Raw genomic sequence first — 25,566 nt, 5'->3', positions numbered from 1 at the left:
GCTAAATCCGCCGCTGACACGCAATTCTCTCACCTTTTTTGCAGGTACCGAAGACTCAGCATTCTCATCGGCATCAGCATCGCTGTCTTCTTCATCTTCGCCCTCACGGCTCCCATCACCGTCGCCATCCTCATCCTCATTGCTCTCATCCTCGCTGCTCTCATCACTACCGCTGTCATGTTCACCTTCATCCATCCCCGGCTCGGCATCTTCATTCAAGGTAAGCATTGTTCTCATGTCGTCGTTGGCTTCGTCAACAGCATCAGCTAACTCCATGCTTGCAAGGTAATCCAAGTCCTGCTCCTCGAGAGCCTTGAGCTCACGCTGAAGCTCATCCCTACGCTCACGGGCGGCCACAACCTCAGCAGGAGTTCGCTTGACTCGTCGCCTATCAGGTCCAGCTGGGTCTCGATTCTTCCGCTTTCGGTCAGGCTGAGGGCTGCGTGGAGGGACAGGCTTCCCGCGTGATGTAGGCGCTTTAGTCGGTGCGTGCTCTAGCTCGTCGACTGTCTTTGTTCCTGATCGCTTGCGAGACTTGGTGGGTCTGGTCTTCTTGCCTTCGGAGACGGTGCTAGCAGCTCTGGCCCGCTTCCGGTCGCTGGATTAACAGTAAGTAGCTGGTCTTACTATGGCAAATTATATACTGACTCGTGTTCAAGGCTCTGTTGGTCTTCGGATGCACTGGTGAGGGTGTTGGGGGCTGAAGTAGGTTGTTTGCTGCTTGTGCCACGCTGTGAGCATCGGGCTGATGTACGAGTAGGGGCGTGTGGGGCAGCAGCACTGGTATGGGCCATGGTGAAATTTTCACGATGAGGGCAGAAGGGAAGGAACGGCCAAGTGGGAGTGGGAAATGTAGTCAGACAAGCGAGTACGTACTCCTGGCAGCCGCGTTCAACCGCTCATTTGACTAGGGCTTATTCGGCTCGTGCCTTCATGTTGAACCGCAGTCACCTCCCTGCTGACCGGGATCCTCCCACTTACCCTGTATCCAATCCCGCCATGTTTCCTAGCTCAGCGGCTTCTTGCACATCCCCAACACCCCCTCATCATCACACGTTTGCATGTCCCGACTGCCCTCGTAAATGCAAGACTTTGCGAGGCCTCAAGAACCACCAAAACACGGTGCATCGGAGCGTCTCCGAAGAGCTTCCACCAGAGTATGATGACATTGACCCCCCACGAGCAACTTTTGAGCATCATCCGTACTTGACAGGTATGTGCTTACTCCCCTCCTGTCCTGTTTACTAACAAAGCTGCTCAACAGGCCGGAAGACCACAAAGACTGGCGGCTTCCTCAATCAGAATGCCCCACCTCCGCCGACTGGTCCCGCTCCTCCTCCTGAGACGCCCGAAGCTTGGCAGCCATTCCGTTCACGCACAGAGTTCGATTTTGCCTACCATCATTATGTTGAGGCTGAAAGTTCGGCACGGAAAATTGAGACCCAGCTCGATTTTTGGTCTGCAGTTTGTGCACCTCTTGGTACCACACCTCGTTGGCAAAATACCAAGGACATGTACGAGACCATAGACCAGATTGGGGTCGGTGGTGTCCCCTGGCATATCTACAAGGTTCGATATCAAGGCTCAATTCCCTCCAACTCCCCTCCGAAGTGGATGTCCCAGACTTACGAGCTGTGTGTTCGAGACACCCGTGCGGTGATACATGAACAGCTTGCGTCACCGGAGTTCAAGGAGCACATCAATTATTCTCCTTACCGACACTTCAATCATGATGGCAAGCGCGTTTTTTCCAATCTGATGTCAGGCGAGTGGGCATGGAAGCAAGGCGTAAGTAACTTGTTCTCGTCTCTGTTTTGTCTTAATCTCACGCTCTTGATAGGATCTCATTGCAGAGGATCCGAACACGCACGGCTCCATGTTCGTGCCGGTTGTGGCCGGCAGTGACAAGACAACCGTCTCTGTTGCGAGTGGCCATCAGGAATTCCACCCGGTATATATGTCCCCAGGTAACCTTTCTAACACAGCTCGCCGAGCCCACGGTAATGCAGTCCTGCCCGTGGCTTTTTTGCCTATCCCTCGAGGTATGTTCCGATTCACGTACTACATGACACGAGTCTAATATTAGCCCAAGCCAAGTGCCGCCAACGCGAGCGGCCAGAGTTCAAGCAATTCTGTCGACAACTGTACCATGAAGCCCTCCGGGTCACGTTTGCACCACTTGCCCCATCCATGACAACACCTGACATTGTCAAGTGCCCCGACGGCCATTTCCGACGTGCCATCTACGGCCTTGGTCCGTATATCGCGGATTATCCGGAGCAAGTCTGGCTTTCGGCAATCGTGTCAAATTGGTGCCCAAAGTGCGTATGTCTATCCCTTTCCTGCATGTAGTATTTAACGGTTATACAGGTGCGATGCACACCCCTCAAATCTTGACGCACCCGACGCTTCCCGACGAACCCGGGAAAAAACGGATACTTATTGCTCTCGGCTTGAATCAAGCGTTCTCTGGCACGATTTTGGTATAAGAGATGACTTTCGTGTAAGTCTCATATTTAGGTGGTTCATTGCTAGTTACTAACATTCATCCAGCCGTTCATGCACTCCTTCCCTCGAGCCGACATCCATCAACTCCTCGCACCCGACCTTCTCCATCAAGTCATCAAAGGAGTTTTCAAAGATCACGTTGTTTCATGGGTAAACCAATACTTAATCCTAGAGTATGGCCAAGCCGAAGGTGAAGCAATTATCGATGACATCGACCGACGGTATGTTTTCTTATTTTATGAAAATCTGTATTTGGAAGTAACCCCTATCATACTAGAATCAACGTTGTTCCCCCCTTTCCTGGACTTCGTCGCTTTCCGGACGGACGCGACTTTCAACAGTGGACCGGCGACGACAGTAAAGCTCTAATGAAGGTAAGTTACGCTGATTATTTCATCCTATTATTCTCATTATTCTAGGTTTATCTTCCCGCAATCGCCGGTTATGTTCCCTCCGACATGGTCCGATGCCTTCGGGCATTCCTCGACTTTTGTTATACTGCACGCCAAAACAGTATCTCAGCCGACGATTTAGTCAAGCTCGAAGACAACCTAGCGCAGTTCCACCAATATCGACAGATCTTCATTGACACCGGTGTCCGCATGGACACTATCTCACTGCCACGCCAACATTCTCTTCGACACTACATTCGATCAATCAAACTCTATGGTTCCCCCAACGGGCTGTGCTCTTCGATCACAGAGTCGAAACACATCGTGGCTGTGAAGAAACCATGGCGCCGATCAAGCCGGTTCCATGCGTTAAGCCAGATGTTGCGAATCAATCTACGAATCGACAAATTACGGGCGGCTCGTGAAGCGTTCAACCAACGTGGAATGATGGCAGGGACAACATCGGATTACGAACGCTTCATCCTCAGTGGTGGAGTCCCCACCCCCCCTGCTGCTCCGGCCCCGCCTGAAGACGCCGACGATGATGGAGGCGCTGTCGCCGGGCCCAAAGTCATGTCCTCAATTGAATTAGCTTGTCGCCGAGGTACGTCCCCACCTGTCCATTCCTACTCGTGTTCATACCCCACATTAGCATTTGGTTATACTCGATACCTCCCCGAACTTGCCGCCGAGATCTGTCAACCCCGGCTCCCAGAGCTTATCCGTCGGTTCCTATATGATCAGTTGAATCCCGGCCAAGCCGACAACGAGGTACCTCCCCTCCATCAGTGCCCGACCTTTTCCGGACGCGTGGACGTATTTCACTCTGCTGTTGCCCGATTCTGGTCGCCGAGCGACTTTTCCGGAGCTGGCGGAATGCGGCGAGAACGTATCCGATGTAACCCCTGTTGGCGTGGAGAGTATGCTCGGCATGATACTGTCTTTGTCGACACTAACACAGATGAACCAGGCATGCGAGGAATGATGGTGGCGCGCGTTTTTCTCTTTTTTTCATTCAAGTACAACGAAACTACTTATCGGTGTGCACTGATCCATTGGATGGTTACAGTGGGTGATCAGCCAGACGAGGACACTGGGCTGTGGGTTGTTCGGCCCGAGTATTTGCACGGCAGGCGTCATCTCGCCGTTATTTCTTTAGATGCTATTTCGCGTGCATCGCATTTGATAGGCACTTACGGTCACACCCCAGTTCCTGAACACCTTGAATTTCACCAGAGTTTAGACGCGTTCCGTGCTTTCTATGTTAATCGTTACGTAGATCATCATTCGTACGAGTTTTTACAAGGGGATGAGTAGCATATTGTACGGTACACTATGTAAAAGCCGTAGCCTACTTGTTGACTGGTGACCTTGTCCAGGTTGTTGCCTTGTGACCAGGCGAAAAGTGGCAAAAAGTAGCACAAGTCTGACAAGTTTTTGTCCGATTTACTGATGGACTGTGCAGCGAGTAGCATTAGATCAACCGCATCCGGACACTGGAGATCGTTCTGGTTCGTGAAAAAGAGTTGTAGAGTGGCTGTGTAACCCTTGACTTGATGGACATCGGCTAAAAGGCCGACATCTGGCTCAGGATGGCACCACGATAGTGATGGACGAACTGGCAAAGAATCACAAACTCTATAACTGGGGGTGGGCCATGCCGCGTCTCGGGCTGTTACGCTTACATCAGCACTTGCCCACTGAAAATTTGGACTCCGCTGTGACGAGTCGCGCCTGGCGTGTGTCTCGCCCTCTAGCATTCATCGCTTCCCTCACTCTCTCGCATTGAGCCCAAGACTATACTATTAGAGACTACGTATAGTAGCGATAGTATGTAATGAACACTCTAGCACATTATAGTAAAAATATCAGACAAAACAAACCCAACAAATCTACTCGAACTCGAAATCAGCCCCTGTCTCTGAATCAAGCACGTACACTTAAGGGATCATCATGCTGATCTCCCTCTCGCAAGGCTTTTACTTGCTCCTTGACTGCTAGCAAGTAATTGGCTTTGTTTCCGAGATTACTCTTAGCTGGTAGGCCCTCGTTTCTCCGGCGATGTAAGTCCCATTGGTCTCCCAGCTGTGGACCAGTAAGCGTCTCAAGCTTCCTTTCATCCAAAATTAACTCCAGTGCGTCGAGGCGATTCTTCTTATTTTTGCGAGTTTGGGCTGACTTCTCCTGCCTTTGACGGTTCACTGCTGCTAGGTGTGCTTTGTGCTCGACAAGCTCCCGGCGCCTTTTCTTCTCGATCCCCGCCGAGTCCAGTTGACGAGCCTTCTCCTTGACAAATAGATGCTGGCTTGGTGTGAATGTTTGCATGAATGCGTGAGTATCATTCCGTTTGTATGTTGTCAGGGCATTGAACTGAAGCATTGTCGCGGACGGGTTTTTGATCTGGTGGACCCGCATCGCTCCCAATGCACCTTCATTGACATCGTTGGTTGCTGGCATCCATGCGTTCTCGCGCTCGATAGCAGACAATGAAGCAATATCGCCATCCTCATGGAACTCAGACGAGAAGCGCTCCCATGCACTCAGTGCACCCTGCAGGAATGCAGTGAGTGTCCCACTCAAGTGGGGGAGTGTACCAGCTGAACTTTGAACCGCAGCTATCGCACGGGGTTTATCCCATTCAGCACCATCGAGGGTAGCTTGTGCAGAATGTCCGGGGTAAAGTAGGAAGTTAACATTCTTGATAAGGTCTTTGATATGCTGAACCACTTGCGCGTGAAAGGGCCCAAGGTCGAGGATGTTAATATCAGGAGACCCGCGCACGCTCCGCATGTAGGGAGACGAAATTGCGTTGCCATAGAGCGTTAGGACAGCTAGCTCTGTCAATGTTGGGATGTCATCTAGCGATGCATAGAGATTTGCTTCGAGGTGAGAGAAGTTTGCCTTCTGCTTGTTGTCGCGTACCTCCTCGAGGAGTTTGCGATATTCTTGACGCCATGTGATAAGCCATGCTGCAGCTTCACAATGGCTTCCGTAGCGTGTATTGCTAGTGTCAGGAAATGTGGTTGCCTCCCCTGTCTCTACGATTTGCTCCATAAACTGCCGGTGAATATCTTGAAGCCCCTTTTTGTCGTCCTTGTGATTGAACAGCGCCCCAGCCAGATTAGTCGTCTTGACGGCACCACAAGTTGTTACATTAACAGCCCGGAGTTGTGCTTCAGTGAGTTCTTCGTCTCCTTCAACGTCTCGAAGAACCGCTGCGTTATCTCGGTTTGGCAGTGGAATAGGGCCTTTCACCCCCGCTTTCTCCCAGTAAGCCATCATCGCTGTATTCCCCCCTTTAACACAGTTCAAATCCTTGTGCATGCAGCACCCCGCTCGAACCATCAAGAGCCTCTCCCGTCGTTCGTCGTCAGGAAGGGAAGGGAAGTGAGTTTTCCCCAAGGGGTACTCGGGACTCGGTTACTGTATATAGGGTCTAGGGGGGGGGGTATACCAGCCTGTCCTTAGGGAATTCGCTGGCTGAGGCCAGGAATTGCACGTGATTGTCCAAAAGAGGAGACTTAACCCCTATCTGGAGCTCCAGAGCGTCCATATCGCTGGTGATTTGGTGATGCCGCGTCACGGAATGGCAACAGTTGGGCAGCAGAGGAGTACTACGTTTTATAGTACAGATTTGTAGTCTAGGTTAGAGTAGCCTGGCAATTGGATGAGTTATCGTAACGCGCGTGGATTGTCCTAAACGTCGCCCTCAATCTACCACGCATCACCCAGTAAAACAACAGCAATCTTCAATAGCATGTCCACCCAAGAGGCTGAGGAGGTACGCACCTCGCATAGCAAAGTATATAACCCACTAAGATCTTGTGCTGAAGACGGCCGGTTTGGGTGCAGTGAAGCCAAAGGCCACTGACACGGATGAATGCCCACTCTGCGGGCAGCAGATCACTGTCGGGACTGCAGGGAGCAAGAATATGGACATGCACAAGGACAGCAAGAGATGTAAGCAGCGGCAAAAGCAACGCGAGAAGGAGGTAAAAGAAGAGGACGACGAAGCGAAGAAGAAGACGAAGAAGAAGAAGCTGATGAAGCAACGCACCCTTTTCGAGATAGGGATTCCCCTCCTCCCTCCGAGTCAACCAGGCCATCTGCCCTCCAGCGCCGTGTCTCAGCCAGCGCCCTCGCCCTTGCCCTTGCCCTCCAATCCTCCATCTCAGCTAGCCATCACCCGAGTGGCTCCGCCACCACTAGCCAACGAGTTGCTGTCGACCCTTCGCGATGCTGTGGCCCACATGCCGAGTTCTATTCCAACTGCATGCAAGAGCGATGAGCTCGCCGTTTTCGAGACCTGGGCAGACACCTACCGGGACATGGACGCTGGCGTTGTCTGGGAGGATGCCGATCAGCAGATGAACGTTGTTTTCGGAGGTGGAAGGCTGGAGGAAGAGATTAGAACGCTCATTCGGAGAGGAGACGCCGGGATGGATGGGGTACTCAACTTCTTCGAGTTCATCTTGATTGAGAAGGAGATTGATCCCTGCTTGGTCGAAGGGAAAGTCGGGCGGCTTCTGAGGGCGATCGGGTCGTAGTGAGTGTCCAAACCGAATCGATGGAATCGCAGCTTACCTGTATCAGTGGTCGCGCTGGCGTTATAGACCCGTTGTTGGTCAACGAGTCAGCGACTGACGGTTTGGCGACCATGCCGGTGAATCCGGTCCCTATCCCCCTGTCGACGGCGGTACCAGCTGCTCCGACTTCAGGTGCCTCTTCGTCAACGTCTACGCGCCCTTCTTCGCCGCAGCTCATCGTCATTGATGACAGCGATGATGGTCAAGACGAGGTGCACGGCCACAGCAGCGCAGGGAACACGCCGACTTCAATGCCTGACGACAGGTGCTCGTTCGCCTGCGTTGGCTTCGAGCTGCCGGTGCCAGGTGGGCAGTGGGGCGTGATGGTGTACCCATTCGCGCTACACACACGGTTGGTGCTGCCGTGGTTGGTTCGCACAGAGGGGCGCCGGATTTGGCTGACCGCGAGCAAGTGTGCGGGTATCATGAAGACGGCGGGGGTGGCATGTCCGGCGTGCAGAGATCTCGAAAATAATGGTCAGCTTATATCAATAATGAGACGAATGAGGGATGGCGTCCACGAAAACACACCCCATGTCTTCCAGCCGATAAGCGGCCTCCATTCCATCATCCGAGTGAAGACATTCCAGATCCAGGCGCTGAGACTCGGCCGTGTCAACATGTCGAAGAGTCTTGCTCGCAAATCTTCTTCCCTCGATGACCACAAGAAGTTTCTTCTCGCGGTGGCCGACAGCGACTTCTCGCGCGTGCACACGCTCATCCAGGTCTGTATAAACAATGGAATGTCAGTGCGGAAGATGACAGAGCAGCTCGACAAGGCCACGCAAGGCCTTTACAGTCCGAAGAGCTTCTCCACAGCGGAGAAGAAGCTTTGCTTGGTGATCCTACGTCTAGGTGGCCCTCGTGTTCTCGATATCTATCACAAAGCAACAGGCGCACCTGCGACGAGCACGATCCGGAAATGCTCAGTCAATCCTCCACTCCGTGTTTCAGCCGGATTCCCTACAATTGATGAGGTCTGCTACAACATTAGAAATTCGTTCGCAGATGGGTCATTGGGGCTCACCGAGTCCTCCGCGTCAAGTGCTGATGAGGTCTATGGCTACCAGCTTTTGGTCGACGAGATTAAGGTGGAGAGCCGTCCGCGCTGGGATGATGTGACGAACAAGATAATTGGGGTTGCGAGAGAGGACGCAGATAATATTGGGCTGGATTTCTGTTCCGAGGCGGAGGCATATGCCCTTGTTAAGGCGGTCGCAGATGGCAAAGTGAGGTTGGCGGTCGAGGTGAGTGATGGTTCATGTGAGCATGTCGGTTACTCACCGGTGTTGCCCAAAAGGCCACGGTTGCTGCAATAGGGCTTCTCGCGGGCGACTCCAAGACCCATGCGGCACGTCCTATTCTGGTGTCAGGAACGTGCAAGACGGAGAACGCACCTACGCATGCCACTCTTCTTCAGACTGTGATTGACGCGTGCGAGCGCGAGAAGATTCCAGGGTGATTGTATAGTATCGCCTCTGATGGAGAAGCCCGTCGCGGCGCAGCACTCGTCATACTCACACACAAACGAAAGCTTGCCCCCTCATCGCCGATATATCCATATGTCGGCAAGCTGGCTCTCATGAACAACCTGGTCGGTGACAATGACATCACTTCCGACAAGGATTGGAAACACGTTATCATGAAACGAGTTCGCTGTGCCATTCTCCGAGAGAAGGGAATCACTATCTACGAGTACAACATCACCCCTTCCACCCTCAACTGGCACCTACGCTCTGGTGGGCTGGCACCTCACCAGGTCGAGAACTTAATGAACCCCAATGACAAGCAGGACGTTCTTCTTGCAGTCAGCCTACTAAAGTCCATCTGGGACCTTCCCGAAACATCTAGCACGCGACCGACTGTCATCGCCGCACGGAAGCATATCCGTATATTCGGTGACTTTCTCAGGCACCTCATAACCCCATACGTTGATCTCGACATGTCTTTATCTGAACAGCTTAGCCATCTCAGTGCCGCAGCTCACCTTGCCTGTAGTCTCTACACTCATCCGGGTGGTGGCACTGCATTCTTACCCAAGCCGTTATACACTGATATCCAAATACTCATCAAGAACGTTTTCTTCTGCGTGGCGAAGGCAAAAGTGGACCGCCCGATTGGGCGCTTTTATATAATCATGCTTGGCACTGACCGTCTGGAGATTGTTTTTGGGATCTACCGGACGATCGTTGGCAATGACGCCAATGCCGATATGATCCAGCTAGGCACCCGGATAGCTCATGTTACGCAGAGTGGCCAGGTCCTTGCAGAGTATCCAGAGTGGAATACCACTCCCCGACGACTCAGACTCCCGGGCTTATCAAGCGACGAGGAGCTCAGTGCCAAGGTCGATCACATCAACCCGGCATCTTGGCGAGGAAATGTCAGCCTCGAACACATCCTCCCCATTACCTCATGGACACACGGCCGTGAGACCATTGAGCGCGACTACATCAGCTACAGCGTGCATGAGTGTTTTGGTCGCATCCAGGCATCAGGCGGTGATCTCCTGTTCCCCGACGGCTCACCTCCCGGCTCGTATCTTGCCGACCCTGACCCCGAGGATATCATTGAAGACGACCCACTTCCTATCTCCACGCCTCAGCCCGAAACGGATGACTTAGACATGGAGGACCGCGTAGGCATCGAGCTGGCTGAAGAACGCAAGGTGTTCTCTCCGCATGTGCTTGTGGAGGGTAAACCTGTATACAAGGCTCGAGTTCTCCGTCAACTTTTCCGGTTCATCACGTCTGCTGGCTCCACAGATCGTCTCAAGCGTGTTGCAGGGCTTTTGCGATTCACTGCTGCACCGGAGATTGATACAAACGTCATCAACTCCTTGTCTGTCTTTGGTGATGCCAGGCTGTTCATTGGTGAGCCACTGGTCACACTCGTGAAGGCGGATTCTCGTCTATTCTTGGCTGTAGCACAGATCTCGGCCATTCATTTCCACTCGAGCCCTGTGGTGGAGATTGCAGCCGGCGCGTTGGGAGAAGAAGGCATCTCCATTACCGCTCAGGTCTTGATTCTCACCGAGCGGTCACTGACTAATCTTGGTCCGGAGTCCGAGGATTGGGAGTGGGCGGGAAAGATGGGTAGAGTTCTAAAATCGTCACCTGGTACCAATTTCCAGGTCATTAATCCCAACCTGGATCCCACTTATCCGGCTTCGCCGACATTCTTATTCTCTACGGCGGATTTGCAGGCGTTCGCACTCAGTGTGCATGCTCAGATCTCTCGCTCAGCCCCCGGACTGTCTCGCCTCCCATCCGTGCCCACCCATGAGCTTTTTCCATACAGGTCCGGAGGTGAGTCTCAGCAGCGTTCTTTCATGAGATTTTCCAGTTCCATGTGTGCTGATGGTCCCACAGGTCGTGCCGCGTTCGCCATCGACGTCGACAAAGCCGCTCACCTCAACACCATTGACCACGCTGTAGACGTGTGCCCTCGCTGCCGCCCGACGTTTGAGTGGCAGCGCGACAGCGGGCCCCGGATGATTGAACACGTCGGAGCCCACATCCTCTGCGACGACGGCCTAGATCACACGGCCGAGTTGTGTGGGTTCTGTATGCAACCTATAACCAAGTCCGGGTGCGTCTTTTACCTACGACCCACAAAAGGTTCTGGTAGCTCGTTTCAGGTGGACGTAACCCGCTCGTCGTGTCCCAACCCCGTTTATTTTTCCTATCATTCTGCTGCTAGCTCAAGCGAGAGCGCGCCATGCACAAACGTGCCGGTAGCCTGTCCGATTTGCTCCCCGACTAACAAGCTAGCTGTAAAAAATCCGGCTGTATGGAAGTATTCTATGGCTGCCCACCTTCGAATCCACCACGCGTCTTCTCAACTACTACCCCACCTCATCGCGAAGTACACGACTCCTCAAGACGAGGTCAACAACGTCGAGAAGTACATCTGGCAGAGGCGCTTCCACAAATCCCGCAAGTCGCGCAAGATTTATCAAGCACCCACACTTGCTGTATCGGACGCCCATCGCACTTCCCGCCTCGCGATCGAGTCAAACGAGGATGAATCACGATCCGAGGCTCTACAAGAACTTGAAGCGCAGGAAGAGGAGTCCCTCCCTGCAGACGATATTGACGGCGATGATGGCATGTTTGAATCACGCCCATCTGACGCCGAGAACGGCGCCGGTAAATACATCTTATCCTTTTTTCTAACGTGTCTAATGAGTATTAATACACAGATAACGTACTCGAAGAATCCCTGGATGCCCCGGCGTTTGTCGAGAACGACGTCGTCACGCGTGCTGGCAGGAAGAGTCGCAAACGCGACCTCAATACTATGCTGCGCGCGTGTGACTGCGATAAAGTCGTAACGCAGAAAGAGATTAAGGACGGCGTGGCAATTCGGTGCAAATACGATCGCTGTGAAACCGGATGGGTATGTATTGCTTATGTCTTGTTGTCTTGTCGCATACTAACTCAACGTTTACTCGAACGTTTTCTCAGTTCCACCTTACCTGTATGTATCTAGACCATGTTGAAGCTGATTGGAGGTGCACATCGCACGTTCGGCCGTTCAAAAAGGCCAAGCGCGGCGGCAGGAGGTAGAACACAGTGTCTATTATGTCTATTTCATTTCATTTCGCCGGATTTCGTATGTTTGCATCGTATGTTTAGAGATCCCGCATGTATGATGTCAAGTAGCTCTAAATGGGGTAACGACTTCTATATATGGAAGGGGGGGTGGGGGGGTAGGGTGCCGAGATGGTGCTACAAAATTTACTAACCCACTTTGCAACTTTCTAAAATTGAGTACCCCTTGGTTTTCCCCCATTCCATCGCAACATCGTGTACCATCTTCGCGTTATGCATAGCCTGGTCTTCTGGTGCCAATTTGGCCCAACCCTGTTCGCCTCCAACCTCCCGTGCAAGCGTCTCCCTGGCTTGTTGCCAGGTATTCGCATATGCAGGATTGTCAGAGGGATAGCTCCCTGTATCGAGAAGCTCGTATCCCAGCCCAAGGTAAGCATTCCGCTTTTTCCATTCTTGAATAAACTTGAACGTTGCTTTTTGATCGGCCGCATGATCACCGTGCATCCCTTTGAGCTTGCGCGTGAATTCAAGGACATTGAATGTTTTACCAGTGCTGCTCTCCGAATCGGCCTCCTCCACAGTGATGAACTCATTGTAAAGGGCTGCCAAAGTACGTATTTTATGCTCCCAGTCGTTTGCTTGCCTCAAGCTCGAGTGATCAAGTGTTGAATCAACCCCAAGCAAGCGGATGTGGTGGCTAACACTGCCATCGTTCTCGCGTGTTGTCACGGTGGCATGTTTTGCACTGTAATTCACAGCGCGATGGCCTGTGTCATCTGAGCTAATAGTAATGGCTATCAATTATGTGAGTGGGTTTAGTATACAGAATAGTGGGATATATTGGCTCACCAGTTGCCTGTTTCATCTCCTGAGCGACCTGTATCTGCGAAGCCACTCCTCCCTCCAACACCATTCTTGATACGGTACGCCGGCTGATTTTGCTTGATGTATCAACTCCGGCTGACCCAAGAACTGTGTGCACAATATCTCCAATAGCACTTCGTGCACACCCTAATCCACCCAACTTGCGGACAACCCCACGCAGGTCACCAGAATAAGCCCTGCCAGGCCCTTTACGAGTGAGAAGCCGCTTCATTGTAACCCCCTGGTATGTTGGACCAATGTTTTTCCCCTTGGCATGTGCACGCGTTGCCCGCAGAGCTCGCATCTGGAACAAGCGTGCCTTGTTCTGCAGACCAGTAACTTGCTTTTTGAGGCGATTTTTCTCTTGCTGACAAGTGCCTAGCTCCATGCGAAGTTGTCCGGTTTTGTGTGCATGCACAACTTGCTGCTGCTGTAGTGCCGCTGCAGCTCCTTGTTGCAAACCTGGGATGGTACACCCCTCAAGCTGCTTCAGGGCACGTTCAAGCTTCTGCTTTGAGTCCTTTGAACGCTGGAGAGCTTGTCTTGAAGTGCTTAGGTGTCGGATAGTCTTCATTTCCTTCTCCTTGTTTGTTGCAATCCGCTGCTTTGTTTCTGCTAACTCGACCTTTGACTTTCCCAAGTCCCAACCCTGTTCATCAAGCTCAACCTTAGTCTCTTCAAGACCCTGTCGGAGTAGCGTGTTCTCGGCATCTTTCTCGACAAGTGCTCTGGCTGTTGCTTCTTGTTCCCTGAGTGCAGCATGTAAGTCTCCTTGCGTGCTTGATAACCTGTTTCCAATGTCCCTGATTGTTCTGTCCGCACGTGAAACTACTTTGCGACACTCTGCCAACTCCTCTCGCGCTGTTTTCTCAGTTGCACGGGTGTGCCGTGGTGATGGCTGTTTGCTCTGGCTAACCACATTCTCATCCCCATTCCTATCCCCAGTCCACCTCTTATTCTTCGCCTTCCCAAAGGTTGCCGCCTGCTTGGCAGATCTCTTCTTCAAGTTTTTGGTCGGCGACATGCCTCTCACCTAGTAGGTACTCTAGTTAGATGATGATATGGTCTTTTTAGGTGTTAAATCTAGGTGTAATATCTATGTCTTGATATATAGACACTAACGCATATGAAATATCGTAGCAAACGCTTGTGGGATGCCGTCAAAAAACGCGCTTGAACACTGGATGCGTGACGCGTCTGCACTTGGGGAACGCGTCAGCACAGCCACATACGCGTTCGCGCCCAAGTTCTAGTCCGCTCAGCCAAGACCCTTGCACTCAATCTAGTGCACTATTAAGGACATATCCTGGTTTGCTAGCCCTAATTCTCCTATTTGTTGCAATGAAATATCCCAAATCGCACTTGAGCAAAAGATAGCCTCCCTGCAGCACCCTAATTGGCTTCCAATTCAGCCAATATCATGACTTGCAAAAATTCATCGCTACAAAATACAGAAAACCTAATCTACTTGACGACCAGATAGTTAGATCGTAGATATCTCTTTGGTGTGGTCAGTTCCATCCCATAGACTGCCGCTCACTTTCAGGCCGCCAAGATGATCACAAAGGCGGCGTCCCGAAGCGGTAAGCTAGGCAAATTTCCCGCGCTCCTTCTGGCACGGCGATTGCCCACCCCCACTATAACTCTAGATCTATGGCGTCTAAATCTACGGACATGCATGGCCAGAGTGTCGCATGGTATCAATATCTAGTGTTGAGTATATGCGCACCTCATCTTACATTTCAGACAACCGTGAGCCCATACACCCTTTCTGCATTCTCGTTCGCGAGCCGCATGATCTTTTCTGCGCCACTCTGCTCTTCCCCGTCACCAAAGCCGACGACGCCCGCCACATGCTCAGCGGTCCATGGTATCATGGCAGTGTGGCACAGTGGCAGGCGACCCTTGAAGTCCGGGAGGGACTTGTAAATGTTCGCGGGGACCATGTAAGGCGCGTCTGTCTCGAGGAGGATGCGTAGGCGAGAATCCTTATCCGAACTGGTGGCGATGGTGTCGGGAGAGTCGGAAGCTGTAGATGAAGAGGACGATGACATCTGGCGGAGGAGGGCAGTGGTATTGAGGTTTGAGCTGTACGAGACGACGCCTGAGTATCGCAAGGTGAGTAACTTAAGTTGGCACAGATACAGATTCCTTCCTACCTGTGATGCCGATATGCAAGTTGGGGAAGTGATCCAATAGCCGCTGAGCGAACTCTGGCGAATCCGTGAAACAGTGTATATGTATCTACAGCACGATCGAGCTTCGCGTCAGACAAAATCGCCAGCAGAGACGGAGCGCGACAACAACAAACTCACTCTCCAATCACGATGCTCACTCAGCACCTCCTTCATTATGCGCTCCGTGTCCTCTTCAGCTTCGCGCGTGTGAATTGTGAGCGGCTTGCCACACTGCACAGCGAGCCTCAGCTGCTTCTCGAACACCTTCCGCTGCCATGCATGTCGCTTCGCAAGAGCTTCATGTTCAGCGGGGTCGTCAGGGTTCTTGGGCCCGCGCGCGTAGTCGAGGCCGATCTCGCCCCAGCCTACGCAGCGTGGGTGGGACATGGCTTCGACTCTGTCATCATAGTATGATTTAGTGGGGAACGGCATGAATAGGAACTGGTGATAGGAACAAGACATACATTTGCTGTCCTATCTTGTCCGTATATCTCCCAGCATTGTGCCTAGAGGTCCCAACGAGACAGTCAGGTAAACCCGTACCCTTAAATGCAGGCCAAATGCTTACGGGTGAACGCCTGGCACGCGGCAAACACGTCAGCGACCATGGTAAAGAGGTAAGGCGAAAGCGAAGAGACGCACCCATGACGAACCAGTACTCAATGCCGCCCCATTTATTCCGCCTTTCTTCCTCTGTAAGTGCCGAGTCTGCGAGCTTCCGCCATTCCCCCAGAAGTGGTGGTGCCTCGCACCATACATCCACAATGGCTTTCACGTTCTTTCCCTCATAGACGCCCTGCACGAACTCGTGTATGGTGTCATACTTTGGTACCTGGTTCGCATCGACGGCACCGTTGGCAGCGGGAGAAAGGGAGTTTGGTTTGGAGGGAAAGTGCTTCAGGTACCACTCGGTATACCATGAGAACGTCGCATGTAGATGCGTATGCGTATCGATGATGGGGATATGTGACGCAGTCGAGTGCTGAGGAGTGATGAGGTGCTGTCTGCTCGGCCTGGTCTTCTTGGCCATGTTTTGGTATCTGTGTTTCGAAGGTTTAGGTCGGGCTTTGGGAGCGGTTGCAAATGTGCGAGAAATGAAAGGAGCGAGGGATGGATATCGATAAGGCAGATGTATTTGGGCTACTCTGCAGAAGAGAGTCATCATTCGTCACGAAGATTTGACTCGGGACGCGGTGCCGTCGCGGAACGGAAAGCAACTGGCACACCGAGCCGAACTTTCCGCGAGTTGCCGTCAGGGGGTCGACGAGGCTGCTGTGCACGCAACCGCAATCCTGATTGCTGTGAGCTCGCTCAAGCGCCCAGGCTTGACCACTGTCACACCATGGCACAAGGTTCGTCTCCGCAACTTCCAACTCTTACGTAGCTGATGGTAAACCTAGCTATAAATCCAGCTCACAGTGACGCATGGCAGAAACTAGCCCAAGAGTGCGCCCAAGGCGCTGTCTACGACTCAAGTGAACGTCAGCCGCACTCCAAGTGTCTTCCCGGTACCAGAGTCAACCTCCTCCAGACATTGCATACACTCGTTGATGACGGCACGCGGAAGATCGTATGGGTTTCCGGGGAGTCGGGGTCGGGGAAGTCGACGGTAGCGCATACATTAGCAGACGAGCTGCGACAGCAGGGCAAGCTGGCAGGCACGTTTTTCTTTTCAAGAAAGCACACTAAACGAAGCACTTGTCATTATGTCTTTCTCACCCTTGCATATCAACTCGGGTTGCATCATCCTCGTGCCCGGGAGTCCATCATGAAGGCTATCACCGACGACCCCGCTCTGTTGTCTCCAGAAAAGTCGCATTACGACCTGCTAGAAAAGCTCGTCATTCAGCCATTGAAGCATCTATCGTCTGTTTGGAAAGGCAGAGCTGGTATATCAATCATCTTGGACGCCCTTGACGAGGGCACCGCGAACGGGACCCATCATCTCAAACCATTCATTCTCTTGTTTGGTCGTCTGATCCATGACGTCTCCCTTCGTATCCATAACATTCTCATCACGAGCAGGCCATGGCCTCAGATCGGCGCGGTCATGAATAGTGCGGATCTTGCGAGTGTTGTCAAGACCGTGCTAATCAGCGACTTTGACTCCCGAGAGGACGTCGCCCTCTTCTTTCGACACGCGTTTGATCAGATATACAAGACTCACGATCTCGTCGCATTATGCCCTCAGCCGTGGCCACCGGAGCGCGACTTCACGACGTTGTGTGAGCGTGCAGGCGGTCGTTTCATCTTTGCGGCAACTATCGTCAGGCTACTTAACCAGAGGCAGCCCCTTGACCGCCTGTCCTTGATTTGCAGAATGCTACGTGGCGGTGTAGCTGGCGTCTGGGGGATCGACCACTTGTACGCCTCCATCATCAACGACATGGACGAGTTCACTCGCTCTAGCGGGCTACGATACCTTTCCTTCATTGTCAACCTAGCCGAACCCCTTGCCGTCCCCGATTTACAACAGTTCTTCAGGGTCACAGATGTTCATTCGTGTCTCTTGCCCTTTTCAGCTCTACTTTCCATCCCTTCCGTAGGTTCTCTCGACCCAGTTCAGATATACCACACGTCCTTTCGCGATTTTCTACTCCACAAGCATGGTGATGACCAGACTGACACTGCTCTCTCTCACCGTTATCTATCTTGTCGCTGCTTCGAAATAATGGGCAATTTGCTCAAGCGGGACATCTGCGGACTTCAGGATCCATCCTTGATGCACAGTGATATCGCTGATTTTGCAGAGAGGCGTGATGCGGCGATTCCTCGTTCACTTCGATATGCCTGTCTATACTGGCTTCATCATCTTCGAGAGATTGTACCGGATGAAGAGGTGCATGGACATCTTCTTGATTTCGTCGATGGAAAAATTATGTTTGTGATAGAAGCTTACGCGGTCCTCGGCGAACTAGGCGCCGGAGTGGAGCTTTTCAGATCTGCCCGAAAACTTATCAACAAGGTGCGAGACATGTCGACTAAACGCTGTGTTCCACGCACTAATTTGAATACGGCTGAGCCAGAGCTGGCCTGCAGCTTTGTTCCCGCGCAAGGATCACGTAGTCGCGCTGTTGTACGACAGCTGGCGTTTGACTCTCGACTTCTTCGACGCAATTCGCTTATCCGCCCTCCACGTATACGAGTCGGCCCTCCCATGCAGCCCATTGAAATCAGCCATCCGCCGTACCTATAGCTGGGTGCTTGAAGAAGCGAGTACGTTTGTGTTTGAAGAAGGGCTGGATAATGATTGGGATTGTGTTACGCGTGTTATTGAGATGGAGGAGACTTTCAGTGACCTCTCTCTGTCCCCCGATGGCTCGCAGGTTGCCTGCGTCTTCCTATCATCTGTGGGTGTGTGGGATACAGCTTCTGGGTTACTTGTTGGTCATCTCGCACTCGACCCTCCGACGACTCCGAGTCACGATCGGTACTTTGGAACTGAAATGCTCCACGGCGGCACTATTATCGCAGTAGTCTGTGGCGACTCTCCGTGCTCTCTTTGGAGGCCAGCTACCGGGTTACTATCCCCACTCCATAAGCCATCCGCCGAAAGGCGAGACATCCCCCTTGCATTTTCCCATAGCGGGACGATGCTTGCCTGCCTTAGCATTGATAACCCAATGTCGAATTTGAAGTCTACCATTCGGATATATGACGTGAGGACTTGCGAACAGATATCGCAATTCTCGATCAACGACAGGCCTTTCTTTCCCGGGGCTACGGCAAGCTTTTCTCTTAACGATGACCTCCTTCTGCTGCACGACCCATTGTCTGGAAGAACGTTTGTCATCGATCCCGCCAATGGCAACTTCTTGGAACAATTACCCCATTGCAGCGGTGATTGGCACGTTTTTGGTCCCTTTAATGATCAAATCCTTCAGATTATCCAGCCCAATCAACAAGAAGGAAGCCCTGGGACTCTGCTATTATTTTCGACCGCACAAGATACCACCGTTCCTAGTGAAGTGTCTTCTTCCAGGGGAAGCCGAAGGTGGCACAGCGGCTCTAATAGACCAAAACGATGGCTTAGCAGGCTGTTGCGTAAGGACGATAGGAAAACGGAGCCTTCTCACTTGCGCAAGGGTTCCTGGACGAGCGAGCCAATCCGACCAAGACTTTGTTCTCCACCTGATACCGGAAGCGATCAAGTTATACATACGCCACTGAAAGAAGTTGTAGGAGTTCTGCTGGGCGGCGAGATTTTAGGTCTAACGAGGCGCGGGTCTTCCCGCTGGAGATCTTCTGAGGATGAGTGCTTTGGTGTCGAGTTTAGAAACCAGGGCAGACAAGTCTCGGTCGTTGACCTCGTCCAAGCAGCACATCAGGATCCATTCCAATCAACGAAGACGGCGCACTCTACGCCAACCTCGGAGAGGGTAGCTGGAAAAGTTTACAAGTTCCTATGCAAATCACGAGATGGAGAGTTTGAGGCGTATACGACCTGGAGACTGAACAGGTCCTGCATCGTTGTTACCGAGACGCTAACAGGGAGAGTCCTGCAGGAGATAGTACCGGATCCCCCGATCAGCAAGGAGCCACTGGTAGCCCAAATCTCTCCGAAGTCAAAGCTGATTTTCTTCGCAGACTTTCATCCTTCTACGGGAACTCAAGTTCACTTTTGGGAGCTTAAATCAGGCGCCTACTTAGGACTTGTAAAGGCACTATCAACTTATTATCAGGCGCAGTCGCCTTATCTCGTCGACGTCCAGTTCTCCACAGATCAATGTGTTGCCGCCATTGTGTTCACCGCTGTTGTATCCACGGTATATCTTCAAGAATTCCACATTACGCCCCAAGGAAAACTAGCGGCTCCTCTCCTGGTTGTGGACGGCCCTGGCATATATTATTGCTGTCCTTCTTCTGTAACACGCGAGACTGTGGAGCTTTGGCATTGGAATCGGTACCAGTCGTCAATTTTACGCCATCTGCGGTGGAGGCGGGCGTCTTCAACAATGGTCACGATCGGAGCTTTCCCGTGTCCTGAGGGCGAAATATGCTCCGCGCTGTTCTGGAGCTCGCCACACTCCAGACGGATCTACCTGGGCAGGAATGAGCATATATATGCCATGAATGCTCGGCCCACGCAGGCACTATGCTCTGCGCCCCGCAGTGCAGACGCAGAAGAAGAGGTAACCTACGAGGTCGATAGCGACGCCGATCCACTCGCTTTCTTCGACGTCATGTCGTGGTCAGATCTCTGTTTGGATCGCAATGGCTGGTTGAAGAAGCGGCGACGCAGGATTTGCTGGCTTCCGGCGCGATATCGACCAGAACTCGCGACACTGTTGAGCTCTAGGGGCCTGAGGCTCAAGGTTAATGGAACACGAGTGACGATAGCGTTAGAGAAGCCGGGGGACACTGAGAAACGTATCACTTTACGACTGCTCAACACCGAGATTGATTACTACGATCAGTGCGACTGGTAGTAGTACGACGAATTCTACAATCCCATTATATGTAACTATCATATACGCCTACAGACTTGGTAACGCGAGTGGAAAGAGGTGTTCGATGATCACATCCGAATGGCAGTTTGAGAAAAATTACTCGCAAGGTCATGAATCTAAGTTGAGCCTTAGCATTACGTCAAATGTCGCAGTTCTCAACTATATAGAAGGGGTGAACGGACGTACCAGACGGCTTGATACCATGCCATGGATGGCATCATGGGACCGTTAGAGTTCCAGTGTGGGCGTTCTTGTCAGCGCAAGACTCAACCAGGAGCTTCGATGTCATCATACGATAGGTGTTCCCTCTCCGGCCTTAAGTTTCATATTTACGGCATACTTCTTGTTAGCCTTGACGATGCGGAGGTATCGTTCAACACGACGCGTTTTTGGCAGACAGATGCTGTGACCATGAAAGCTTCCTCTGCGTGAACGTCAATTATAATTGCGCGATAAACGGTCGATAGATACAGATATACGTATGACTCTGGCTGAGAACAAGGACGAGATGAGACGAGACGAGAGATGGGAAGAAAAAAATTCAAGATGCACGAGAACAAACCACGGCCCTCCTTTTTGTCGATTCCCCTTTGCTAGCTTTACTCTTCGCCGATCTTAGGCGCGAGGTAGTACTTGATCTCGCCCTGGCCGAATTTGTACGAGCACTGGGAGAGGTGAAAGCGTGTCAACGTGCGTTCGACGATATGAACCAAGGAAAGGAAAGAAGGGAGTGAAGGAAGTGGGTCAAACGAAGGAAGGAGAAAGGAACGAACAAAAAGAAGAGAATGAATAATAAAATAAATTGATAAATTGATAAATTGACATAAAGTCAACGGAGCGAGGGAAATTAAAAACGCGAAAAAAAGAAAGCAGGTGAACGCGAAAACGCGAATAGCAATGAAAACGCAGAGTACAGAGATAAAAAAAGCGAACAGAAACGCACGAGTAATGGCACATCGCTGCTCATCATGAGCTGGACGGTGTTGGAGAGGGTCTGGCTCTTGGAGAAATTGACGAGATACTTGAGCGAGAAGGTGAGCGCGACGTGCTGGTTCATCTCGATGAACACGCCGCCGTCGTCCGCGGGGGCGCCGCCCTGCTCGCCCTTCTTGGCTTTCTTTGCGGGCTTGCCGTTCTGCGTTCGCGTCAGCTGGGTGAAAGAAGGGAGAGTGGGGGAGGGGACGTACGGTTGTAGGCCGCTTGCGCTTCTTGGATGAGGAGTCCTCGTCATCCGAGTCCTTCTCCTCCTCCCCGTCGTCCGATTTCTCCTTATCCTCGTCCTCGTCTGCATCGTCCATATCGACATCATCTGCAGCTTCTTTCTTCACCTTACCCCCCACCTTCTCCTTCTTGACCTTCTTCTTCCCCTTACTGCTCCCCTCCTCCCTATCCTCATCGTCCTCCTCCTTCGGCTCATCATCATCATCATCCCCCTCCTCCTTCGGCTCAGGCTCCTCCTGGTCCTTCCCATAATCCTTATACTTCTCCCTCGCAGACTCAGTCTGCTTGAGAAGAACGTTGCCGTTGGCGGCCTCGCCGTCGGAGGCGAAGCGCACGCCCTCCTTGGAGACCTCGATGCGGACGGACTCGCCGAGCTGCGAGAGGTCGCGCACGATGCGCGTGAACTCGGACGCGGGCATCGTCACGCGCGCGTCGTATTCGGTGTCTGGGATGCCGAGTGTGTCCGAGTCGATGTCCATGAGTTTGAGGTCGTATTCGGCGATGCGGTCTGAGCCTGTGAGGGACGCGCGTTATCACCGCGTCAGATTTGCTATCTATCAAGGAGAGAAGGAGGGGAGGAGACGCACTGCGCGCCTCGTATGTGAGGTTGAGCACGTCGGCGTCGTCGGAGCACTTGACGACGCAGATATCATCGTCCTTTGCGCACTTGAGGACCTTGGTGAGCGAGGCGAGGTTGACGCCGAGCGGGATAGGGCGGTCGCAGCGGTAGCGCTGGAAGCCGAGCGCGTCGAGCTTGACTGAGACGAGGGCGACGTGCGAGTTGTCCATCGCTTGCAGGGACTGTTGCCGCCACGGCGCGTCATGAGATTAGTGAAGTGTGCGAGGGCAGAGAACAAGGTGGAGCGGAGAACGCACGATTCCTTCTTCGTTGCACTCGAAGTTGGCGTCTGTGACGAGTTCCTTGATGGCTGTACGCGTCGTTCGTCAGTTTTCTCTCTGGGCCCACTCATCACGCGTCCTGGCGTGAGAGCAGAGGAAAACGTACAGTCGAGAAGACGCTTGAGCAGGGCAGCTTCGCGGAGTCTGGCTTCAAGCATGGTGGGTGATCGGTGAAGAGGGAGAGCGCGACGTGAAGATGGGAGAGGCGGGAGGCGGGGAGACGCGTGCAGAGGACGACGCAGTCAACTAAACACGCCTCTCGACGCGTATCGCCCTTTTTGAGCGGAGTTTGAAGTGTAGGCGTCTACATTTGGTCCCCCGCTCGGGAAAGTGCGCGAGCGCGTTTGTGACGTAAACGCGGTGTGACGGGTGCACGCGGCCAATCACGATGGGGCTAACGGGGGGTGAGTCAGCGTGGATGTGACGTGAGTGTGACGTTGTGCCTGCGTCGGCTAGGGATTTCCGAGGTCCGACGGTCTAGAGGCTTGGCTCGTCGTTTGGCCGCTGCTTGATCCCCTCCGCGCTTGCTGTCATCATCCCTCTCTCCCTTCACCCAACTTCCCTTTCCCGTCTTTTTAGGCTTTTGCAGCCTTCCGTCACTCCTTACATTTCTCTTCTTACTTTCATCTCACTGCTGGCTTAGGCTGAAACACAGACTCCGACTCAGTGATATTTGACTTTCATCGACCGACGTCCGATTTGGAACGGGGCCTGCCTGATAGGCACTACATAGCTTCATTCCACCCGTTCCGCCGCCTTCCTGCGCCCTCTCCATTAATCTCGCTGCAATTGTCCGTGCACCAATCTCCCATCACCGAGTCCAAGCTTGAGGGTGCCAGCTGCCTCCTGTGCGGCCACGCCTGGACAAGCACCACGAACACGCATACACCCAGACCCTGCACAGACCCACCCGCTCCTCCGCACGGCGCCTAGGTTCACCAGGGCTGGTTCCCGGACGTCCGAGAGTCAAAGCACCTCCCTCAGAGTCAAATTCATTCCAGTGGGGTCGAAGCCCAACCACCATCATCGCCTCGCCTCTTTGTCTCCTTCTCTTCTTCTTACATAAGAGAGAGACCCGCCGCTCTTTCGCTCTTTCCCCTCATCCGTTGTCATAGTTTATCCCCTACTTTCCGATAATCCACACCGTCCGTACCGATTTCGCAGAAGAAGCAAGCAAGTAGAATGCTTTCTGTTTACCCGCCACACGACGCACGCTCGCGTCAGCGCATGGAGCGCGTACGTATGCTCGAGCTCGAGCAGATCAAGTGGGACCAGGAGGCGCTGGTCATGATCGATGTGCGTCTTCTCTTCTGGTTTTGCGTGGAGCGGAACGTGCTGATGGGGCGTGCACAGGCGATGAACCAGGCGCTCTTTCTCTCCTTCAAGGACGTCAAGACCGAGTTCTGCGACCTCGACGGGCTGTCCTGGGAGCGCTATCCCGATGTGCGTTGTTCTTCTGTCCTATCACATCGCGCGCAGAACGCCACATGCTGATGCTTTTGTTCTTTCACTGCCTGCTTCTGATCGTGAAACGCGGTTCCATCAAACTCAAACTCCTCGTCAAACTTGTTCCCCCCTCGCCCATGTGATCGTGACGCCGTCCAAAACCTCGACTCAATCAACAACAGCGCCGCATCTGCGCCTGCCCCGCGCACAACGGCCAGCGCGCAAAACCAGGCGGCGTCCGGCGCTGCTCGGGGCCTGGCTCGTGGTTCGCCAAAAAGCAGTTGAATCGCCCGCCGTTGGTCGCGCTGCGTCCGCCGCCGTCGCCGCCGTGCTCGCCGCCACCGCCGCCGCCGAAACCGCCCGTGTTGAAGCTGCCGGTGGTGATGTCAAAGCCGCCGCCGCCGCCGCCTGTGTCGAAGCTGAGGTCGAAGCCTCAGCCGCCTTTACCGGCTTCGGCGCCGGCTCCGGGACCGCAGAGACGGGCGCGGGCAGGGTCGATGTCGCAGCCGGCGCCGAAACCCGCGTCGCCCCCGCCGCCTGTGCCCGTTCCAGTCGCTCCTGTTATTGAACAGCCGTCGACACAGGGACCACAGACGCGTGCCCGTGCGGGGTCGGTGTCGCGGGGGAGCTCGAGAGGGAGGAGTGTGAGTGTGTCGTCGAGAGCGTCTATTGAGACGATCCGGCCGTCGAGGACGCAGGAGAAGTTTTTCATTACCGAGGAGGATGAAGAAGCGGATGAGGAGGAGGAGGGGGATGGGGAGATGACGCCTGTTGCGTCGCCTCGGGTGCGGTGATGGTCAAGACGGAGATGATGATTTTTGGTTTTGATTCTCTGTGTTGTTTTATGACGCCCCCGCCTCGCCTCGTTTCACTCGCCACTTGCATCTCGCTCGCACTTGCACTCGTCTTGTCTCGTTACTCACTCCTCGCCTCGCCTCACCTCACGCATTGGATCTCCTGCTCTCGCTTTGTCGCACTCACGAACGCATTTTTGTCTCCACACATCGCTTGCACACGTTCCCTTCCTGCCGCACGTACGTACATATACCACACACACAGCACACATTGGACGCTTCCCATCAGTTTTATTACTTACCACCACTTACCTTAGATGTACCAAGCCTCGTAATCTGTGGACTGCTCTGTATCTAGTCTACATGCACTTCACCTCACCGCACTTCACTTTTAGTTTTCTTACCCTACATGGCACGTACGTACATAGGTACATTTGCTTTTTGGGCTATCATTATTCCCTTTGAATAACACGTTACTTGATCTCACTGTTGTCAATGTCATTCAATGAAAGTGATGTCCCGTGCCCATCGCGAGACTGTTTGTTGATCGAGGGACCGTGGGAGTTCTGCCTCGAGGGGTGGTCGGGAGCTGTGCGGGCCGAGGATGCCTAATCGGGGCACAAGAGATTTCGGCACGCCCTAACTGCGCGTTTCTTGTCTTTTGCCCTTCAA

At 53.0% G+C, this 25,566-nt stretch overlaps 9 protein-coding genes across 9 annotated transcripts; 5 read left to right on the top strand and 4 right to left on the bottom strand.

The window, feature by feature from the left end:
- Positions 1–1,038: 1,038 nt before the first annotated feature.
- Positions 1,039–4,091, top strand: CONPUDRAFT_34808 (uncharacterized protein; the record flags this gene model as incomplete). Its single annotated transcript, XM_007773546.1, has 9 exons — positions 1,039–1,239; positions 1,303–1,788; positions 1,841–2,017; positions 2,215–2,321; positions 2,371–2,503; positions 2,554–2,729; positions 2,786–2,882; positions 2,928–3,887; positions 3,981–4,091. Coding segments are annotated over 9 exons (2,448 nt in total), but the record flags the coding sequence as incomplete, so codon positions are not given.
- Positions 4,092–4,826: 735 nt separating this feature from the next.
- Positions 4,827–6,245, bottom strand: CONPUDRAFT_75796 (uncharacterized protein; the record flags this gene model as incomplete). Its single annotated transcript, XM_007773734.1, has 1 exon — positions 4,827–6,245. The coding sequence occupies one exon, from the start codon at positions 6,243–6,245 to the stop codon at positions 4,827–4,829; it is 1,419 nt and encodes a 472-aa protein (XP_007771924.1).
- Positions 6,246–7,989: 1,744 nt separating this feature from the next.
- Positions 7,990–9,914, top strand: CONPUDRAFT_61794 (uncharacterized protein; the record flags this gene model as incomplete). The annotated part of the gene is given in 3 exon segments (XM_007773592.1): positions 7,990–8,733; positions 8,787–8,944; positions 8,957–9,914. Coding segments are annotated over 3 exon segments (1,860 nt in total), but the record flags the coding sequence as incomplete, so codon positions are not given.
- A 1,065-nt stretch (positions 9,915–10,979) lies between these two features.
- CONPUDRAFT_92305 (uncharacterized protein) lies at positions 10,980–12,057 on the top strand (the record flags this gene model as incomplete). Its single annotated transcript, XM_007774130.1, has 3 exons — positions 10,980–11,637; positions 11,691–11,887; positions 11,956–12,057. The coding sequence occupies 3 exons, from the start codon at positions 10,980–10,982 to the stop codon at positions 12,055–12,057; spliced, it is 957 nt and encodes a 318-aa protein (XP_007772320.1).
- A 174-nt stretch (positions 12,058–12,231) lies between these two features.
- Positions 12,232–13,930, bottom strand: CONPUDRAFT_157225 (uncharacterized protein; the record flags this gene model as incomplete). Its single annotated transcript, XM_007774129.1, has 2 exons — positions 12,232–12,836; positions 12,892–13,930. The coding sequence occupies 2 exons, from the start codon at positions 13,928–13,930 to the stop codon at positions 12,232–12,234; spliced, it is 1,644 nt and encodes a 547-aa protein (XP_007772319.1).
- Positions 13,931–14,343: 413 nt separating this feature from the next.
- CONPUDRAFT_129112 (uncharacterized protein) lies at positions 14,344–16,153 on the bottom strand. The gene is made up of 6 exons (XM_007774128.1): positions 15,726–16,153; positions 15,652–15,661; positions 15,548–15,589; positions 15,222–15,480; positions 15,066–15,150; positions 14,344–15,010 (listed from the first exon to the last, which is right to left on the bottom strand). The coding sequence occupies exons 1-6, from the start codon at positions 16,111–16,113 to the stop codon at positions 14,649–14,651; spliced, it is 1,146 nt and encodes a 381-aa protein (XP_007772318.1). The 5' UTR covers positions 16,114–16,153; the 3' UTR covers positions 14,344–14,648.
- A 317-nt stretch (positions 16,154–16,470) lies between these two features.
- Positions 16,471–18,983, top strand: CONPUDRAFT_129109 (uncharacterized protein; the record flags this gene model as incomplete). The annotated part of the gene is made up of 2 exons (XM_007774127.1): positions 16,471–18,048; positions 18,110–18,983. Coding segments are annotated over 2 exons (2,451 nt in total), but the record flags the coding sequence as incomplete, so codon positions are not given.
- Positions 18,984–20,961: 1,978 nt separating this feature from the next.
- On the bottom strand, positions 20,962–22,880 carry CONPUDRAFT_146102 (proliferating cell nuclear antigen). Its single transcript, XM_007774126.1, has 6 exons — positions 22,761–22,880; positions 22,631–22,683; positions 22,342–22,555; positions 21,721–22,268; positions 21,477–21,668; positions 20,962–21,198 (listed from the first exon to the last, which is right to left on the bottom strand). Exons 1-6 carry the CDS (start codon positions 22,810–22,812, stop codon positions 21,133–21,135), a joined length of 1,125 nt encoding a protein of 374 aa, XP_007772316.1. The 5' UTR covers positions 22,813–22,880; the 3' UTR covers positions 20,962–21,132.
- Positions 22,881–23,176: 296 nt separating this feature from the next.
- On the top strand, positions 23,177–25,296 carry CONPUDRAFT_139101 (uncharacterized protein). The gene is made up of 3 exons (XM_007774125.1): positions 23,177–23,950; positions 24,008–24,097; positions 24,283–25,296. The coding sequence occupies exons 1-3, from the start codon at positions 23,837–23,839 to the stop codon at positions 24,892–24,894; spliced, it is 816 nt and encodes a 271-aa protein (XP_007772315.1). The 5' UTR covers positions 23,177–23,836; the 3' UTR covers positions 24,895–25,296.
- The last annotated feature ends 270 nt before the right edge of the window (positions 25,297–25,566 follow it).

Source organism: Coniophora puteana (assembly GCF_000271625.1).
Source record: "Coniophora puteana RWD-64-598 SS2 unplaced genomic scaffold CONPUscaffold_11, whole genome shotgun sequence".
Lineage (NCBI taxonomy): Eukaryota > Fungi > Basidiomycota > Agaricomycetes > Boletales > Coniophoraceae > Coniophora > Coniophora puteana.
Note: the sequence above shows the minus strand (reverse complement) of the source record. Positions and strands in the feature narration are given on the sequence as shown.